The 21457-nt window shown below is 44.1% G+C and overlaps 2 protein-coding genes across 4 annotated transcripts in view; one reads left to right on the forward strand and one right to left on the reverse strand.

The window, feature by feature from the left end:
• Window positions 1-16772, forward strand: part of STAP1 (signal transducing adaptor family member 1) — a 32353-nt gene extending 15581 nt beyond the window's left edge. The window contains exons 5-12 of the mRNA XM_074950336.1: window positions 932-1045; window positions 2540-2596; window positions 6907-7079; window positions 10218-10346; window positions 11880-11949; window positions 14345-14444; window positions 14856-14996; window positions 16574-16772. Coding sequence (XP_074806437.1) covers window positions 932-1045; window positions 2540-2596; window positions 6907-7079; window positions 10218-10346; window positions 11880-11949; window positions 14345-14444; window positions 14856-14996; window positions 16574-16650 — 861 coding nt within the window. The 3' untranslated portion in view covers window positions 16651-16772. The remainder of the gene's footprint in view (window positions 1-931; window positions 1046-2539; window positions 2597-6906; window positions 7080-10217; window positions 10347-11879; window positions 11950-14344; window positions 14445-14855; window positions 14997-16573) is intronic.
• Window positions 16773-19118: 2346 nt separating this feature from the next.
• The window catches only part of UBA6 (ubiquitin like modifier activating enzyme 6), a 53068-nt gene continuing 50729 nt past the window's right edge, over window positions 19119-21457 (reverse strand). For all 3 annotated transcript variants that reach the window (XM_074950339.1, XM_074950337.1, XM_074950338.1), the window contains one exon: window positions 19119-21272. In XM_074950339.1, coding sequence (XP_074806440.1) covers window positions 21137-21272 — 136 coding nt within the window. In that variant the 3' untranslated portion in view covers window positions 19119-21136. The remainder of the gene's footprint in view (window positions 21273-21457) is intronic.

Genomic DNA, 21457 nt, shown 5'->3' on the forward strand with positions numbered 1-21457 from the left:
GACTTCTGAATTTATCAATCCCACAGCCAAGCCCTTTGCTAACTCTCAACCTTGATTTTTTCCCTGGAGCCATGGCTTTCCTGCTAACTGCAACTCTTCTCCCGACAGCACATGGCTGTAGGGAGCTCAGCCTGTGAGGAGCTATTTCCTTTCCCTGGGAACTCCTCTTCTTAGCAGTAGTCTCCCATAAATGACATCTGGTTGCCTTTTAATCAGAGGCAGGTGCTCATTAGCCACCAACCAGCCACCTAAGGAGTTGACTGCTTACAGGTGAGCTGGGCTCATTCTCCTTAAAGATACCTGTCATGGGTACAGTGGACCCTGACTTCCCTTAAAGGGGCAAGCCACTCCATGAGAGGGCCCTATCCTGCCAATAAATAACATTTACTCACGTTGTATGTTTATTGGCATGATAGGGCCCCATATATTTTACTCTGCCCTCTCTGCTGAGTGGGCTCTTCCTAGAGCTTCTCCATGCAGGACAACCTCCGTCCCACCATCTAGTTACCTCTTGCCTCAGAGAGACTTAACTTTTTAAGCTCCTCTGTTGCAGCTAATGGGACCCACCATATTTGGCTGCCAGGGTGAATCAGTAAAATAACTATGTATCTCCACATGGGACACATCAGTGTAACCCAGGGCTGAATCTAGCACAATTTGTAATCGGTCTGGGAATGTTGTTGAATTCTGGGATCCGTGCTCCATTCCCACACTGAAGAGTGGTGAGAAGTTTGCCCAAAAATGTATATTGTGGCTGAAAACAGCTTCTCAAAGAAGAAATAAAGGACTGTGTATTGCCATGTATGTTAATGGCACCAATTTGAAATTTAAGAAAACCCTGGTGTTTTCTTGTTTCAGTTAGCGTCTGCTGGGAACAGCTGACTTGTTTAGATGTGCTCTAATGCATGCCCATCTTTCTTTCCTTTCTCAGTATTTAGAGAAACTAGAGCTGACGAATTTGACATCAGTAGTGAATGTTTATTCAGATGAAAAGTGCGGTGCACAGTTCATCCTGATGCTGAGAAATGAGGAAGTGGAGCTGAAGGTGAGTGAAGCCAGAAAGGCATGACTTATGCACATTTGCCATGTTTGACCCAAGCTGTTCTTGATCCCCATAACATAGCAAAAAGCAGTGGCAGGGCTGTTATTTTTCAAAGCCTGGTGCATGATACCCACTGCCTTTTGGGGGTGGGAAGGGGCATTTTGGAATCATTCTAGTTTGTTTAAATAACAAATGCACACACAATGGAACCTCTGGGAGAGAACACTGCCACTCCTGGCCTGGGGAGGGGTCTCCAGGGCTTCTCCATCTTCTGGGACCATGGCACTTCCCTCTTTCCAGCCCTGGGAGGCAGTTTCAGGGCTTCCTTTGCGCATGCAGTCACTGTTGCTCCCTGCTGAAGCAAGGGGGCTCCTCCTTCTCCTCCCCCCGCTTCTTCTGTGTCAGGGCTCAACTTCTGCCTGTCTCTACCTTCTCTTCCTCCCATGTCATCTCTTTCACTTATATGCATTCCATAGCACTCCAAGCAAGAGTGGCACCCCATTGTGCTAGGCACTGTACATACTTAATCAGAGAGAACCTCCCTGCCCTGAAGAGCTTACAGTCTAGCTAGGCAAGACAGACAGGATGTGAGATGAAACAGAGGCGCAGAGCTAAGAAGTGACTTGCTCAAGGTCACACACCAAGTTGGTGGCAGGACCAGTTAGGGAACCCAGGTCTGCCTCTGGTGCAGTGCTCACTTCCACTTCCCTTCTCTCTCACATACAGTGAGGGTGAGGAGGTATGGGACGAGGAGAGAAAGAATGGGAAAGATGGGATAAAAAAGCAAGAGGGAGTGGTGAAGATGAATGTGGGGCACGGAGTACATGAGGGGGAATTCTACTCTCTTCCCCCCTCCAAAATAGTTACATGGGGGTCTACATCCCCTACTGTGCCCTGCCCCATACACACTGAGAGGCAGATGTGTAGTGATGAGGTACTGGTCCCTTTGCCTCTCTCTAGAGCGCCTGCTCTCACCTTCCACCCCTGCTAAGTATTGGGCAAAGGGAATCAGTTTTCCATAGCCTATCACCCCCTCCACATTATGTGAGAAGGGGTTTGAGGGTGTCATACAGAGGGATTGTACCTGTCTTCAGTCTCAAGGTAGGTAGTCACTATGGCATCCTGTGCATTAAATCAGAAGGGGAGCTGCCAGAGGAGGTCAGAGTTAGGTGACCATATGTCCCGTTTTGGCCTGGACAGTCCCTTTAAGCCCTGTCCAGGGGGGCAGGCAGGGCTTGGGCCAGTGCTGCGTGGTGTCCCGTTTTCCCTTTGGGAAATATGGTCATCCTAGTCAGAGTACAGATTGAACACTCAGCACAAAAAGGCGGTAGGTAAGAGGTGACAGTGAGGAAACCTGACAAGTTCCAGCTGGTTTCCTTTTTAAGTCAACTTAAAAATGCAGACTCAGAGGGGATTGTGAGAGGGACACACACAGCAGAGACCAGGAAATACTTGGTTTTGGAGTCACTCTTAGGTTTCTACTTTTTATTCTCTCAGGTCGAGGACTATGACAGTGGGGAGGAATGGAAAGGTTTTATCTTCACGGTCACACAGGTAGGGAAGCTCTTTAGTGCTGGTTCTCAGCAGATGGTAAATTGTGTCTTCAATTGCTTGATCACATGTTGGTTTGTATGAAATATACTCAAGAGACCAAATAACCAATATCAGCCTTGTTTATTGCAGAAAAGTCAATAGTATAGCACAGGGGAAAAACAGCTCAATACAATACCAGTTTTCAGGAAGCCATCTCCTGAAGATGACCTCCTGAGGTCCCTTCCAACCCTGATATTCTATGATCTCATGCTGTATTAAGTTCACCTTACACAGGAGGTGTGCTTCCAAAGTTATACCCCAAGGCTCTCCTACCTCTTCACAAGTAAAAAGGTACCACATGCCTCAGCTGAGGCTAGATTTAGCCAGTCATCTTTCCACCTTGTTTTTAATGGTACCAGGTGTACCTCTTATCTCTTTGTTCTGAAGAAATGCATTACCAGTACCAAGGTCATAAAGGCACCTCCTAGGCTTGTACCATGGTACAACACCCCTCTACTTAAGCCAAAGCCTACTTCAGCTAACACAAGGTATTATAGGATACTTAACATAAATGATCAGGATTATAGAATTCTGGACAATAATCACTACAAGTGTGTGTGATTTTGTATATTATACACAAAGTTACATTGATAGTGTGCTTAATATTAATGTGGTATGAATAATTCATAGATATAATTAATCATATCAACATATTAATATGGATTAAGCACACAATTAGAAATTAGAACACTGCATGTGTTTATATATAAATAAATGACACACATTTCTAGCAATTACTTGGCCTGAATTCTATAATCCTGTTCACTTATGTTAAGTATCCTATAACACCTTGCATTAGCTGAAGAAGGCTTTGGTTTTTATATATATTAGCCCAGCATACATTGGTCACAGAGTTCTCTATGCCAGTATTGCATCACAGCTGCTTCTTTCCTGGCTATCAGTAAAAGTTCATCCATTTAACAGAATTTCCTTTGTTCAAAGGTTATTCAGTTACTCACAGCTGTGTGCCAAAAGATTACTCATCCATAAGGGACAGAGTTGGTCAAATGTGCTGTATGTGACAGACTGGCTCCTACTGGTGCAGAGTCTTGCCATCTCACTAGTCACATGATTCAAACTGAGCCAGCGTAACCGGTTATGCCATACGCAGGGGCCTTCTTAACAGCAAAGACCTCAGTCTACCTTCCTTAGATACACCCATGCTGTTGTACTGGGTTAGAGAGAGATCCCAGGCCTCAGTCCATATGCTTGCCTTGGAAATGGACCCCCGACAGCTGTGGAACTGGGAGCCTGCTGTGAGGTAAAGCTAGGCTCCCTAAGGCACTGATCCTGCCAACACTTTAGGCACAAGCTTAACTTTTAACATTACTTACAGGGTTATGGGTGTTTCATTCACCGCACGACCCCTAGCATCAGGGCATGGCATTGCAGGAGTCTTTGCATCTAGCACCCCGTAGATGCTTCTTGGGCCCTACAACGGCCTGTTTTTGTCCACAACTTTGCCCTACAGCTATACTGCATCTAATTCAGACCCCCTTCCAGGGTAAGGAAAATCCTACAAGAGTTAGGCTCCTCTTCAGCCCACCCTCCAGGCTCAGTTCCCAGCCTCTTCTAAGTCGCTCTCTGGCTTTGGAATAGAGACCAGACTCTTTTCTCAAAATCTCTTCACCTCTTCAGGCCCTTCTTCAGGAGACTGTCAATTTCTGTAGTTCCTACTGCAAAGTGAGCCTTCTCAGACCTAGTATGACGCATGGGTGCTTAACAGGCTGTCACCTGATTCCATTAGTCCGGCCCTCTCTCGCTAAGATGCAGCTAATTATGGCACAGGTGGGCTGACTGAACAGACCTGGCTGGCCCCAGGCCTGCAGGTCCTTACGGGGAGGACCACCCTGTTTCAGGCTACCATAACATTAAGCATGTGCCTATGTGTTTGCAGGATTGTGGGCTTGCGTTTGTTTTTTACAATTTTGAGCAGTTGCAGTGTTTGCCATATGCACCTTTTGTAAAATACTAGATTTTTTTTAAATGCAATAGTTCAATATTGCACAAAAAGGGATTTACCCCTGTTGGCAGACTGCGGTTTCTCCCCAGGGTCCAGGACAACCCATGCATTATCTCTTGTGCTGTTCTCTTCAGAGTTTAAAATTGAAACAGCCGCAATACCTGTCTCTCGTAAGAAGAACCTTCAGAAAGGCTACAAGAAGGGTGGTTTCTTTTGGCTTAATTTGAAGTTTCTTCACTCTGTGACAAAGTCTGGGCTGTTCCATTTAGTTTTATTTAATTGTCATTATTAAATATAACTTCTGCTTCACTTGCAGTTTTTCTGTGGACAAGATGCTTCTTTGCAAATAATCTACCATTGTGCTCACATCAAATCACTGGAGCGTGATTCTGCTTTGATCAGAACACAAGCCTTGTCAAATACTATCGGGCTGGTAGAAAAGACCTGAAATAAGCTGTTTGAAATGTCTTAACTACAACAGCCTGACCTATACAGCCTTCTCCCTTTCCCTCTTCCAACCCAGTGGTTTTCAACCTGTGGTCCACGGACCCCTGGGGGTCCTCAGACTATGTCTAATATTTCGAAAGGGGTCTCTACCTCCATTCAGAATTATTTAGGAGTGTGCAAATGAAAAAAAGGTTGAAAACCACTTTGTTCTAGCCAATTTACCAGGGATTGTTCTTCACAGCCCCAGGCTGAGACTTAAGCCACATCTAAACACAAAATTTACATCAGTTTAATTAAAATAAATTTTAAAATCAATTCCGTTAAAATGGTGCAAACCCCTATGTGGACATATTTCTGTCTGTTCACAATTGGCTTACATCAGTTTTGCTTAAAAGACCAAATTGGTGGATAATGATTGGTTAGTGATTTAAGCCAGTTGTAAACTGATTTGAGTATGTCCACATGGGAGTTTACATTGCCTTAATTAAATTGATTTAAAACTTGATTTTAGTTAAATGTACAAATTTCATATGTAGCCCAGCCATTAAGGGTTCATCGACACTGCAATAAAATATCCATGGCATGGCTATGGCTGTCCCAGGCCAGCTGATTTGAGCTCACGGGGCTCAAAATAGCAGTATAGACATTTGGGCTGGAGTCCGGGCTCAGGAACCCCATGAGGGGGGAGGGTCTCAGAGCCCAGGCTTCAGCCCAAGCCTGAATGTCTACACTGCAGTTTTTAGCCTCACAGCCCCAGTCCTGTGACCATGAGTCAATTGACCTGGGCTCTGAGGCTCAGTGCTCTGGGTTTTTTATTACAGTGTAGACACCCTCCATATGACTGATTTTCAGAAGGGCTAAGTATCCACAAATTCCCATTGAAATCAATGGCGTTGTGGGTGCTCAGCATTTCAGAAAGTCAGGCCACAGCTGCATTTGCTTGTTAAGACTCCCCTGCCCTCTCTTGGTTCTTATCACACAGACAGAAAGCAGAAGACCAGAGTCCAAAGCGCAGGTAATGCAATGTTTAATGGGGTTAACAAGCAAGCATATCCCAGCTCTTTACACCAGTAGAGCTTGCCTGTTTCTCCCCCTTCTCCTTTTTAGTGGGGTTAATTATACCTGTAGTGCTCGCCCCTGGCACCACCCCTTACAATTTATGATCATATTTCATTTTGGAGGGTCTTGAGTCTGGGGGCTTTAGTACCACCTCTTTTGTACCCCATGGGACGGGTAGGGAGTGAGATTGTGTTTCAGCCAGGGTCACCATTTCTTTAGCTTTTATGTTTCTTATACCTTCCCCCCAACTCCCTCACCCCTCCCGCCTGGTTGCTTGACTTTGGCCTGGGAGAGGAGTTGGGCAGCCTTCAAGTGTACACTCATATATTAAACTCCCACACTACCCAGCAACACTTTAACTCTATTCCTTATCTTTTCTCATTTTGCTGTAAACCCCAGCTGGCTGTGGGCAGATGCAACACACAGTGCCTTTGTTCACAAGTTAGTAAGGATATAAGAATATCAAAAGTCAAACGGGCAAACAAAACCCAAAATTCTATCTCAGGCTAATAAACAGGCCTAGATACTACATTACCATCACCAACACTGCTACAAACATCTAGCTACACTTGCTAAGAATCACTTTGGAGTTTTTATTCAACGGTAGTCTTGGACACAAGACAGTTCCATTTACCAGCCAGTGCTCATCTACTAAATCCAGCCATTAAAAAACGATTTCTGCTTTGTAGTTGTCTTTTAGTAGAGTGTGGTGGTGGTGTTGGGGTTCACCACGGTTAACACCCACCCACATTGTTCTCCCCATTCCATTTCTTTTACAACTTTATTTTTTGTTAATTCTCAGTTGTCAGTTCCAGTGTGTATATCACTGCTACCTGGACAACTTATTAAGCTGCATGACGTGCTAGAGAAAGAAAAGAAAAGGAGGACTGCAGTGGAACAGTCACCCAGTGCATCTTTGAGCACGGAGAAGACAAACAAGGGAGACTACGTTAACAAAGTGAACACTATGCCAGAGTAAGTTCAGACTGAACTATGTCAATACAAGTCTGATCAGAACTTCCTCTTTTCTTTCAGAGCATTTTAATTTTCTTATATATAAGTATACAGGGGTCTATACTGGGCCCACACCTATTCAACATATTCATAAATGATCTGGAAAAAGGGGTGAACAGTGAGGTGGCAAATTTGTCAGATGATACAAAACTACTCAAGATAGTTAAGTCCCAGGCAGACTGCGAAGAGCTATTAAAGGATCTCTCAAAACTAGGTGACTGGGCAACAAAATGGCTGATGAAATTCCATGTTGATAAATGCAAAGTAATGCACATTTGAAAACATAATCCCAACTAGACATGTAAAATGATGGGGTCTAAATTAGCTGTTACCACTCAAGAAAGAGATCTTGGAGTCATTGTGGATAGTTCTCTGAAAACATCCACACAGTGTGCAGCGGCAGTCAAAAAAGCAAACAGAATGTTAGGAACCATTAAGAAAGGGATAGATAATAAGACAGAAAATATCCTATTGCCACTATATAAATTCATGGTACACCCACATCTTGAATACTGCATGCAGATGTGGTTGCCCCATCTCAAAAAAGATATATTGGAATTGGAAAAGGTTCAGAAAAGGGCAACAAAATTTATTAGGGGTATTGAATGGCTGCTATTTGAGGAGAGATTAATAAAACTGGGACTTTTCAGCTTAGAAAAGAGACGACTAAGGGGGGATATGATAGAGGTCTATAAAATCATGACTGGTGTGGAGAAATTAAATGAGTGTTATTTACTCCTTCTCATAACACAAGAACTAGGGGTCACCAAATGAAATTAACAGGCAGCGGATTTAAAACAAACAAAAGGAAGTATTTTTTCACCCAACGCACAGTCAACCTGTGGAACTCCTTGCCGGGGGATGTTGTGAAGGCCAGAACTTTAACAGGGATCAAAAAAGAACTAGATAAGTTCATGGAGGTTCAGTCCATCAGTCGCAGGATGGACAGGGATGATGTCCCTAGCCTCTGTTTGTCAGAAGCTGGGAATGGGTGATAGGATGGATCACCTGATGATTACCTGTTCTGTTCATTCCCTCTGGGCACCTGGCATTGGCCACTGTCGGAAGACATGATACGGGGCTAGATGGATCTTTGGTCTGACCCAGTATGGCTTTTCTTACAAACAAAACCAATTATTTATATCAGTCATTATTAAGACTACATTTTAGTCACAGGTATTTTTAATAAAAGTCATGGACAAGTCACTGGGAGTAAACAAAAATTCATAGTCCGTAACCAGTCCATGACTTGTACTATTAAAACTGATTAAAACTTGGGTGCCCTGGGGAAGGGAGTGGTCTGGGGGCTCCACGGGTGCTCGGGGGCGCTGCAGGTGCTCTGGGGGGTGTGGCCAAGGACCCCCGCTGGTGCTGGGGGGGGGTGGCCTGGGACCCCCGCTGGTGCTGCGGGGAGGGCTGGCAGGCTCCCTACCCAGCTCCGCGCAGCTCCCAGAAGTGGCCAGCATGTCCCTGCAGCCCCTAGGCAAAGGCACAGCCAGGGGTGTCTCTGCGTGCTGCCCCAACCCCGAGCACCCGCTCCGCAGCTCCCGTTGGCCAGGAACCACAGCCAATGAGAGCTATGGGAGCATTGCCAGCAGGTGGACGCAGCGCACAGAGCCGCCTGGCCACGCCTCTGCCTAGGAAGGGACATGTTACAGCTTCTGGGGAGCCCCCCTACCCAAGGTAAGCACCGCCCAGAGTCCTCACCCCCTGAGTCCCCTCCCACTCCCAAACCCTTGCTGCTGCTCGTGGTGAGGTGGCCTGAGATTGCCCTAGCAGCGGTTGGCAGCCCCCGGGCCAGCTGCACCAGCTACTGCAGAAGTCATGGAGGTCCCAGAATCTGTGACTTCTGTGACCTCTGTGAGAGACTCACAGCCTTAATCATTATACATTAAGGGGGTCTAAGTTTGACTTTGTCATGAGTAGCATGGAATTTTATGTATTATTTGTTCTTCCATTGAACACTGTACTACACTTGTCCCTTTTCGTTTATTGAAGCAGTGCTTGAAAATACCTATTGCATAAAAAGAAGAGGGTGCCAGAGGTCTGAGAACAACTGTTGCTAGCTTGTTTCCTTGTAGCATATGTTTATATGTATGTATGTGTGTATTTGATGGGTGCATTCTTGGTTTCGGGAACTATCACCTCATTATCTTCAAAAAATCCCTGATAAACAATAGGAGCCATGATAGACTGCAGGTTCTTCCACGGTGATGGGCCAAAGCCACCATGTCAGGATCCAGATTCTGAACACATCAGAATTCAGGCAGGGGTGTTTGGATCTGAGATTTTGTTTTAGCCCATTGTAGAGATAGGGATTATTTGCAAAGTTTAGCTCTGGATTCAGCTGTGGGTTTCAGTGCACAGAGTTTGGGTTATTTGGATATAGGGGTTTGGTTCAGGCTCATCTCTGTAATTGAGTAATCACTTAGATTACTCTAACAACACTGGAGAATTCTGGCATTTCAGCCCCGTCACTCCTGATACTGTAGCAGCGTTTCAGAAAGGCCACTGCACTCATCTTGTCTCTCTCCACTCGCCAGAGATTTTAGGCCTTGCTGTTTCAATGTGTTTTGTTTTGAGAAAGTACAAATGGGCCATATGCAGCTTTCGTGGAAGCTTTATTTTTTTTAACCATGCCTTAGACCGTCACATATGTTTGTCTTTCTAGGAAAATTATACTGTACTAAGTAATATATTTGCTGGTGATGGATATTCAAAGTATTCCACATAAGGTGAGCAAAATGGGTCAGTTTACGTTACTCGCTTTACTTTAGGTATTAAGCCTTGTGGGTTACACAGCCTACCCTCTGAGCTGTGCCCCGTGTCACACGCTGAAAGGGATGAATCGTAGCTATCTGGAGTTCTGCCGATTGGCTGATATGGTGGCATCACTCTATGGAATGACCCTTTCATGTGTGAAACTTCTTGGAGTGACAAAGGCAAATGGCAGCCCCAGATACCTAAGGTACAGGATACTCTACGAATAGGCTGGTAGGGCAGGTCTAGTCTTCATGCTACTTGCCCACTGTAGAACGATCGGCTTCTGCTAGTGAAACTCAGTGTGTTCACGCTGCTTCTCTCCTCCCTTCTTTGCAGGTGCTTCTATGCAGTGTCACGGCAAAAAGCGATTGAGATGTTAGAGACGAATCCTTCTTGGGGGAACTTGATCCTGCGGCCTGGTAGTGACAGTAAGAACTACTCAGTCACTATCAGACAGGTGATAGAGTAGGTTGAATCCACAAGATATTATCTAACTGCTAATTGATATGTACTGCGTTATGATGCCTAATTTAGAATTTCCAGGGATCGCTTGTGAAATCTGTCCCGTATTGTAAGAATAATGGGGAGAAGGTAATTCAGGCATTGAGCATAGGCTCAAGAGACAGTGTGATTTGGCTTACGGAGGAGGAGAGGATTGACACGACAAAGGAGATACAAATCAGTCAAAGAGTGCTGGCCTGATGAGGCAGAGGGCATGTGCCTGGTCCTTGAAATGTCGTATCCTACGTCATGGAATCTTAGACTTTCAAACCCCAGAGTAAGCACCAACAAACGTGCACACTCTGGAGCCATACCTAACACTAGAACAAATGATCAGAGTTAAGGCTAATAAAATTGAACTCAGCATCAAACCACACAAGACTTGTTACATTTCAGGGTTTGGAGAGCTTCAGAACCAGAGGCAGCTGAGACCCAAAACAAAGTACTGGGCCTGTAGGTAGCAAACACACTACTCTTGCTCTCCTCTTCCTGGCCTCACTTACCTCAGGAACTAACCTTTTCTGCCTCCTTCCCTAAGGGGACCAGACTTTCAGTCAGGACCCCAAAGCATAGAGAAGTCCCAGGGAGGGTTTGGGTTGTGACATGGGCACTGGTTTGGGAGGGTGGGGGGCAAATGGCCGTTGCTCACCATTTTTAAATGGGGGGGGGACCCATGTGGCTCCATGTTTGAGAACCTGAACTCGGCACAGTAGAGACGGGGCCCAAACCCTCCCACCTTGGCCCCTGTCTGAAGCTGACTGACAATAACAGAACCCTTCCCCACTGGCATGACAGAGGAGTGGGTAGGCCAAATTCGAGTGAGGGGTGTTGTGACCTGGTACATGGAGTTGCACCATCACTCAAATTTGGCCCATTTGGTTGCTGCCCCCACCACACACACAGTTTTGCAGTCCTTGTGGCGCCAGTGGTTGGAGATTGGGATGGTCCATGACACAGAGGGTTTTGGCAGCTGGGTGCACAGAAGGGTCCCCTCTGCACCGGTTAAGGGAATTCCTGTGCTGTTTTGAAACATGATGTAGAACATTTATATAACTGAGCCTGAAATCTGAAATCAGTAAAGTTTCTGGCATTCTTTCTATGAGATTTTCACCTAGAACCAGAAAACTATTTCAAGAGACCCCCACGCCCCTAGGCCCTGCTGCTGTTTCCAGCATCCTTGAGCATAACCTGGGAAGACAAAACTTGCTATTCCTGGTATTTCTAAAGTAAAACAAAGACCTAAAAAATACCTTTCCAGCTTCTTCTTGATACATCACAAAGCAGCAAAAAGGCAAACAAACCAATTTTTCCTCCTTAGCTGGTCACCTTTAAATGAACTGTTTCAAAAAGAGATTGATAACATTAGTGTATTGAAACTTTCCATCAAATGAACATCTTAAATAAAAGATAGGAAACTTGCAGCCATCACCATTCATTTTCATTTACACTATTTTATTAACAGCAGTGTATTAATACTGTACTTTCTTTTTGTTTCAGTGGGCCATGCATAAAGCACTACAGAGTGGTGAACATGGGCAAAGGTTACACAGTTGAACTGGCAAGACCAGTAAGTGGGTGTTTCCTTGTTGGCGATATAAAACCATATATTGGGTCTGTGTTAGAAAGCTGGAAAGAGTATGGAAAAGTAGAACAAAAAAAGCAGGGATTTGTCTGATTCATAGATTCTAAGGCTAGAAGGGACAATTGTAATCATCTAGTCTGACCTGTGTAGCACAGGCCAATGAACTTCCGCAAAATAATTCCTAGGGCAGATCTTTTAAAGAAACATCCAATCTTGATTTAAAAATTGTCAGTGACCAAGAATCCACCACAACCCTTGGTAAATTTTTCCAGTGGTTAATTACTCAGTTAAAAATTGGATCATGTTATTATACCTTTGAGAAGTTAATTCTATGTCTGTGACCAGCCTGTAAACTGAACTCGTATCTGAACTTGTCTACATGTAGAGTTGTACCCATTTACCAGTACCAGTTTAACTAAAAGTGTGAATTAAAACCAATTTAGATCAAACAGTGCAAAATCTGTGTGGACTCTCTTATTTGGCTTTTCGCCAGGCTTGTTTCAGTTAAACCAATTAAGAACAGGTTTAAACTAAACTGAAATTACCCTGGTTTACCCAGAAATAAGTGTCCATACAGCCTTTTTTCTTTTTACCAGTTTAACTAGATGTGTTGAAACTCACACCTTAAATTAAATCGGTGCAACTTTCTCCCGGGTGGCTCACCCTTCTCTTCTATCTAGTTCTGAAATGCCGGGTCTTCCATCACAATTTAGAAATCGAAACTTGAGAAATCAGACTGCTCGCCCAAAATTACCATGGCACTACAGGATGACTTTAAGGTTTCATTTGGATTTGCAGGTTGGTTAGATCTCTGTGCTCATGCTGGCCCTTGCCAGCTTCCTTGTGGAACTGCTCAAAGTAGGAAATTGTAACCTCTGTTGCCCTTGACTGGGTACTCAAGGGTGTTACCACACCACACCCTGCAACTCGGTCTCCTGAAATCTACAAGTTTCCTTTTCTCTGAGGCCTCTGCCCCTGAATAGCCCCAGATTAACTGGAATTGGATGTGGGGACTGTTAGCTCAAATGAAAATGTTACTGACCTAGTACAGAAAGGAGAGCGGAAAAGGACTAAACCAAAGATGGTTAAACAAACTGGTACTAGTTCAGTGGGTTGCTCTAAGTGCCCAGAAGCAGAGCCCAAACGTTACGTACAGAAATTGGTTTAAAACCTGAACTAAAACAAAAGACCAAATGAGGGGCAGGGTTGCCTTGTGGTGAGGGCACTGGACTAGGACTCAGAAGACCTGGGCTGTATTCCTGGCTCCGCGAGAGGCCCGCTAAGTCACTTTCTGCCTCAGTTTCCTCACCTGTAAAATGGGGATACTGAGCGTGATCTCCTATGTAAAGCACGTTGAGATCAACTGATAAAAAGCACTGTGAAACACTAATGAACATTATTTTGAACACCAGACAAATAGTAAAGCCATGGAGCCTCACAAACTGGCAATGGCAGAGGTTGCAGCAGCTTCTGGGGATCACAGACAAGGGTGTCATAGGTGTGCAAGCCTAGGGGGACAAATCTGGAAAGGGAGCACATGTTCTACTTTGCATTGGACCCCACAAAACTTCAGGCCAGCTCTCCACTCCCCTGTTGTCCTGGAAGCATCTCTTGGGTATTAGCATCTCCTCCTGCTATTCAGACATCTGCCTTTGGTGAGGATCCTAAAATGAAGCTGTGCCATGATGGGGTAGTGGAATATCCTGTGGAGCCATTTTATTAAAACCTTTCAGCTCATTTTCTCCCTGTCTGACAACAAGATTAAAATCCAAGGCCAAATCCAGGCGCTCTCACTCAACCCAAATTCCCCCTGTAGGATCCGATAGCCTGTCTAGAAAAACTTTGAGCTGAAGAGGGGCAGGACCTCAAGAGACAAGTGTTTTTCTAGTGGTTTGTGTCATGTCTCAGCCCAGGCTTTACTTTGGGGACAAGGGAGGAACCCACACTGTATTGTACTAGCACCTTTCCTTTGTTTGGGGCCAAAAGGAGCTCCACACCAGGTTGTTTCCAGCCTGGCTGGAGCTGCACTTGGCACTGAGGGAGAGAAAGGCAGCAGCAGGGGTTTCTGGGAAGCAAGCCCAAGCTTCCGCCTTGTTCAAGGCCCAAGCCTGCGGTGCATCCCCCTCAGTGCACTGCATAAGCCCGCTCCTACAATGTGCCTAACATGCAATGCTGATTTTCAGCAAGTATTTTGCCCCTGTATTTGCATGCTCCTGGAAGCTCCTATTTTCACCGCACTTATAGTAAGTAGGTGGCTCTCAAAACACAGTGCATTGCAGTTTCAGCTACTTGGCAATATCTTTATGTACCTACCTGCTAACACATTTCAGACTGAAAACGTGGCTCACAGTAACTTTTCACACCCCTTTTTGTTACCTAGGTTATGCTCCTGAGCCTTCATGATGTCATTGATTACTTTGTGAATCAAACTCAAGGGAGCTTGAAGCCATTTGTCACACACACGTATGACAACAAATCGGGTATGTGGCTTGTTTCTACATGTAAGCACAGCAACTAATTTGCAAGCAGGCCATATGGGCTGAAACGTTTGAGCAACAGACATGGATTGAATATTTTTAATAAAAACATCTCACGTTACAAACAGAGGAGGAGTTAATTCTATCAAATCACTCTAATTACAAAATAACTGAAGTAAGCCACCTATTCATTCAGCAGAGCTGGGAGGGTCCCAGAGCTTGGGCTCCAGCCTGAGCCCAGAAGTCTACACAGCAGTGAAAAAGGCCCACAGCCCGAGCCAACTGGCACCAGCCAGTCACTGGGTTTTCTTTGCTGTGTAGACATACCCTTATTCTTAATAAATGGGGCTAGGTTCTTCAGGAGAGACTGCTCCCACACAGGGGAGCATTAAATCTTCTGTCCTTTTTCTGCAGCTGGACTTCCTTTAGAGCATGCTCCAAGAGAGATGCACCCAGCAACTGTCCCTCATCCTGGAGCCAAGCCTCTCATGAGCCCTATGCCTGAGACAGTAACAGCACCGCTTCAGGAGAATCCTGTAGCCAGATACATGCATGGTGAGGACAGGACAGCTTTGGGGGCCTTCTGTTTCTTTGAAAGTTAGGTTTGAAGTCAGGGGAAAGTGAGTTTTTTGGGGAGGGAAGAGTCACGTGCAGTGGGGGCTACAGCAGCATCTCTATCAGTCTGCACACCCCAGTATCAAAAGCAGCATGGCTTCTCCCCCTGACGAGGACGTCTCAGGATGTGGGGTAGATGCAAGCAGATATTGTCAGTGGCCACAGGGAGGGATTAGAGATGGAAGAAAAGAGGTTTTTGCCTTCAGTGTATTGGTTCAACCCAGATGATGACTGCAGCGACTGACACCTATTTAGTGCCCTATGTTAAATGAATTGGTGTGGTCTCTCCATTTTTGTGGCACACGAGCCCGTAGTTGATACTGACACTTGTTGGCAGTCTCAGTAGCAAGGCCAAGGACTGCATGGGCTATGTGCACTGTCCGACCCCACTGTCAACCCCTGGCCTTTGCGCCTTTTCTCCCCCATATTGCCCCTTATACATGGGCAAAACTCTTCCTAATTGTATGTCCTCTTTAAACCTCACCTTCGCCACGATGCCTCCAAAAACCACCATTCTGATCATGGCCAGGCAGGTGATAAGCTGTGTCTCTTCCACTTCTCCAATTCTCTTCCTCTGACCCATTAAAAAAAAAACCACCTCGAATTGACAAACCTGTGCCACTTCACCAGATTTGCTTGCATGGTGTATCGTCATCCTCTTTATGTCATTAGATTGAAGTTCTTCAGGGCCTGGAGCTCTGTTTGTACAGCACCTGGTACATTAGGGCCCCAATCACAATATTTACTCCTAGCCACCTCCACTGGACACTTACCTTGCTTATGCTTAAAGATACGGACTTAAAATTTGCCCCCAAACTTAGATTTTGTAAGAACAAACTTTATTAAAACCTAGAGCCAAGGGAAATGCTTCCATGAATTAAAGTAATCCAGTTGATTCCTCTGCAGAGGGAGGAATCCAGACCCATGCAGTGCTGAGAAAATGACTCAAGGACTTTCAGAGAAATTGAAAAAAAAAAATGGTGAAAAGCAACAGAGTTATAAAAACCGTTGCAATAATGGAAAGTGCTCTTACTGACCTAGGACAAACTTATTTACAGTAGATAACGTGAAAGGGCCTCTGATTATGCTGGATAGAGTAGACAAAGTGCAGTTCTGCTACTGCTGGCAAGGGCAGCACTTGAGCTGGAAGTGCACTTCTCCCACCAGTACAGTTTAACAGCTTGAATATTTAAATCATCTCCCTCCAGCTTCTCCTATTGTCTTGAGTTAAGACAGGAGTCAGGGCTAGCCCAGCACAGAAGGAATGGAGTGTTTATGGCAAATTAGTACGGAAAATGAAAAAAGCGTGTACGTACATGTACAGTGCCTAGCGCAATGGAGGCTGTAGATTCTACCTACAATATAAATAAGGCAAATAAGCAGAGTGAGAGTTGAGAAACCGTGTTGTAGTGACCATGAAGAGTGCAAGCCCCGCTGGGAAGCTGCTGAAGCTGGAATGGCTCTGCCATGACACTTTTGCTCTCTAGTGTTAACAAGTGTTTTTCCCATTCTTTCAGAAACTCTTTGCAAAGAGCTGAAAGAAAGAGCGAAGAGACAAGAGGCTGACAGACAAAGCGCAAATCAACCCCTTTGAAGTGAAGACTGTAGGAGGGACAGACGTTTTCTTGGGGAAAAAAGTCACATTCTAGACCAGGAAATCCCAGTGGGGCCTAAATTTAGTAGTACAGTCTCATCTTGTATCAACAAATCTCAGAAGCTGGTGGAATAAATTACGGCACGTTAAATTGGATGTCTGTTTCCTAAGGCTTCCAGTTTGTACAAAACAAAGTCCATCTCCATGGCTTTAAGCACATTTGTCTCAGCAGCCGTATGAGACTTTCTGGGACACAATAGAACGGTCCCACCCCCAATCTGACAGCCTCTGTGCTGTTGAGGAGGATGAAAGTCTCAGGGAAGGGGAACATTCAACTGGAGCAGAGGGAAACGATCCCATAGTTGGGATCACTGTTCCCTCTAAGCTGTGTGTGCGCACACACATCCTAAACCCTGCACACACGGCAAAATACTGCGCGCACAAAAATTTGCACAGAAGAAAGTTTTTGCGCACACGACCTGTCAAAAATTAGAGGGAACATTGGTTGGGACCCTCCTTCTAGATGATGTCGTGGTATCCTCTCGCACTGAGGATACCTCTCCAGGGGAAGGAACCCCAGTTATTAGGAAGAGACAGATAATAGTTATGGGGGATTCAATCATTAGAAACATAGATCGCTGGATTTACAATGACCGCGAGAACCGCATGGTGACTTGCCTGCCTGATGTGAAGGTTGAGACATCGAGATAGAGTCATGTGTAGTGCTGGGGAGGAGCTGGTGGTTCTGGTACATGTAGGTACCAATGACATAGGGAAGCATAGGTGAGAGGCCCTGGAGGCCAAATTTAGGCTGCTTTGGTAAGTCACTGGGGGGGGGGGGGGCGGTCGCCAAATTAAATTAATAGGCAGATTTAAAACAAACAAAAGGAAGTATTTTTTCACACAACACAGTCAACCTGTGGAACTCTTTGCCAGAGGATGTTGTGAAGGCCAAAACTGTAACAGGGTTCAAAAAAGAACTAGATGAATTCATGGAGGATAGGTCCATCAATGGCTATTAGCCAGGATGGGCAGGGATGGTGTCCCTAACCTTTGTTTGCCAGAAGCTGGGAATGAGTGTGAGGGGATGGATCACTTGATGATGACCTGTTCTGTTCATTCCCTCTGGGGCACATGGCATTGGCCCCTGTCAGAAGACAGGATACTGGGCTAGATGGACCTTTAGTCTGATCCAGTTTGGCCGTTTTTATGTTCTTATATTCCTCAAAAGCAGGGAGGGAGGGCAACCCATTTCAGCCCTTCCCTCCCCGTACCCTGCCAAAAGAAATGGATCTTCAGAGAGTCCCATAAAGTCTAGGCTTGGGCTACTGTGGCCCAAGGAAGAGGAAAATGAATTTTGAAATTCAGAGGCCCTCCCAAAGGATTTGCTTCCACCAGTACTGCAACCCCACTTGTATTAATTGAGTAGGTCCAGCTTGAGCAGTAAATAGCAACTGCAGCAGCACTGTATATCAGGTGAGAAAAGCAGTCCCTCACCTAGGAAGCTTCCAGTCCATTTAGAGCTTTATAGTTCAGAACTAAACACCATAAGCTCCACTCAGAAATCAACAGGTAATCAATCAGTGAAGTTTCCCCACTTAAGTTGAAGTTGGGGCACTTTGCACCAGCTTCGAGTTCCGAATCAATTGAAGGGATAATGTGCTGTAGAGCAAAATCTTGTGGTGACGGACCATGCTTCTATAGACAGTGCCTAACTCTGCAAGAAATGGAAACAACCTGTAGCTCAGAGAGCCATGGTGGTCACTGCTGCTATGAGCATCTAATAGCAGCTCAATAGTAGCCCAAGACTGCAAATGGAGTAAAAAGAGGTGGATGTATGCCCTCAACATGGCAGAAATAATCTTCATCCCTCGTAGGTGCTTTCCCCACCACCTCTTCAGTCTTACTCAAATGGAGAAATAAGGGAGAGCACATGGCTTTTCACACCGTACATTGTTGTATCCTTTTTGCTGAACAGTGATTTTTCCAAAGTATTAGAGAGCAACTTCATGTTTATAAAAAAAAAGCATTTCAGATTATTTCAGAGCATACAGAGGAGGACCATTCTGCTGAAGTAATCTCTCTGAGTAGCATCACTTAGCAGCAGTTTGCAATACCCCAAATTGAAATTTGCACATTGCTGTGAACTGAAATAATTGGAAATTTTTATTCTTCTTCACTACATTTGTGTCTTGTACTTTCCATGTGCAAATTGTGTTTTTGCTGAAGTGCCAACACTGCATGTAACTACATACTGTCAGGAAATAGGAAGCTGTTAATAAAGGCCACTCGGTATGTTACATTTGAATATTGACTTTTAACCCTGAAGAGACCATCAGATCTAAGTCAGGAAAGCACCTGTTTAATAATAAATAATAATAAATAATAATAATAATAATAATAATAAACTCCTTATTTTCAAAGGTGTTCTATGTGATATTAACATCCAGCTAACATACCCGACTCCGCTTTCATGTTGAGTAAATAAACAAAGAAGTTAGTTACTCAAATTACATTTTATTGTTTCCCAGCCCCTGACTTTTAGAGTTCACAGTGCTTTACGTTTGCCCCAAACATTTAAATAAAAAATAAAACCTATATCACAGATTTCATTTGGGATTTACAGTCCCTGCTATTGCTGGGGGGGAACACACATTTCAGTCAGTACTCAGAAACAGATATTTACTCTCAAATAGTCTTCCCTGTCTGCCTTTTGCCCTATGTCAATTATTATGCACTTTGCCATCTCTACGAATGCCATCTCTTTGCCTGTTTTACAGAATGTTCGGTTTTTGTGTTTTTTTTTTAAAAGAATAAGTTGTAAAAAAAAAAAAAAAAAAAAAAGTTAAATAAACCAGCTGAGTTTCAAACCAAATCTGTTAAAACTATAAAATATCTATAAACTATGTTGAGAGTAAAAAATATATACACCTTACAAAAGAGGTACTACATTTAAGACTTATTCCCAAATATTGGAATAATTTTAGTGGATTCCAGCTTGTAAATTCAATACATATTTGGTGTCCAAATGCTGAACCATCTGGATATTTTGTTCTTGAATAAACCAATTGGGAAGAAAGGGGGGATGAGAACAAGCACAATTATCCAATATTTTAGGCTCCAAAATATCCCTAAAGGTTAATAAACTGAATCATATATTGACATCACTGATTTTATAGTGGTGAACAAGTTTTGCATCATATGCAGGAGATACAGTAAATGCAAACTATTTCCAAAGCAAAACTAATAATAATGTTTAGGGCGATGTTAGTAGATTAGATTTTTGTTCCCATCTCACTTGCTTTAGTTTTTCCATAATCAGAGAAACAATTCACACAAGCTCACCTGTCCAGTGCGTAGATGCTGAAGAATTCTGCCACCGATGCTGTCGTACTGCACCAGCATTTTCTACTAATTGCCAAAATGATTTCCTGACTGCCACTGAATTAAATGGATCTATCAGACTTTAGACGCCTAAATTATAGATTGAGGCCAATATAAACTCAATTTTCAGATTAACTCAGATTTGTGTTGTAGAGACAGATATGCTATATAAAGCTTCCTTCTAGAGTTATGGCACCAAGGAACCAAATGTTTGATATGAAATACACAGAATATCCTCTTGACCCTCCCCCTTCAAAAGGTAACAATTTGCTACTGTGCTCTTAATTTGGAGGCAGAAAATTTAAGCCACAACTTCACCTGCCTCTTCATCAAGCAGAAGAGCTTAATTGGGAGAATAAGGGCATAACTCTCCAACAAAGTTCAGCTTTCTCCGTACTTCACTGTTCCCAAACTGCAATCTTGGGGCAGAACTCAATTGTCATCACTCGGTTGATTTCAATGAGCTATGACAATTTACACCAGCTGAGAATCCACCCCCTGCATTTCCACATCCAGACTGACCTAAAAAGAACTGCTCCAACATACAGTAATAGCAATGGCTCAGAAGAGAACACCGACAATGTAAGTGAGGCAAATTCATTTGCTTTTTTAATAGAATTACACTTGGGATGAATTTGGCCTAGTGCTCAGATTATGTGGTTGGCACCCCAATTTTAGAAGAGAGTCATGAGAAATGGATTATGAAACATTATTGACCACCATGTTATAAAACAATTTCCCCAATTTTTGCCCCCCCCCATTTAACGTTTATCTTGCATATTGAAATAAGATGCTAAGTTTGCCATTTTCCCCCTTCCCCCATAAATTAATATAAATCTCTTCTTTGTGGTACACATTATACATGGCATTCCATTTCAGCAAACCTACAGTCCTCTTTATGAACGGGCAGATGTATGCAGAGAATAGGGACAGGTGACAGTAAATCCAGTTTGACAGACCTCTTCAGTGCAATTCACTGACTTTGACTGTTCCTGATTTGATTAAGGCTTCACCAAAGAAATATGTATTATTTAATTTAAGCTGAAATCAGCACACTCCCTTCAAAGCAAATGGTCCTAGAGCGACTTTAGTAGCATTACCATCAATTGTCTTCATGGATGAAGTAGTATCTCACTGGTGGCCCTGGCAAGTCTTCATCTCCATCTGTTTCTGGAGCAAACGACACCGTGAGATCCACATATTTTTTATCAGTTGATGGTTTCACTAGCTTTTGCATCCTGCAAAGAAAGGAAGACAAGTTTTGTAAGAGCAGGAAAAGAAGCAAAGAGCCAGCTGGGCTGAGCTATCCTGTGTTATGGGAAGTTGTTTTATTTTGACAGCTCTTCCAGGAATGAAGTGCAACCCATCAGAACTTCTATTAATGCGATATACCAAAGTTGCTCTCTCTTGGTTGTGGAAGGTC

This window comes from Natator depressus, chromosome 4, assembly GCF_965152275.1.
Source record: "Natator depressus isolate rNatDep1 chromosome 4, rNatDep2.hap1, whole genome shotgun sequence".
Classification (NCBI taxonomy): domain Eukaryota; kingdom Metazoa; phylum Chordata; order Testudines; family Cheloniidae; genus Natator; species Natator depressus.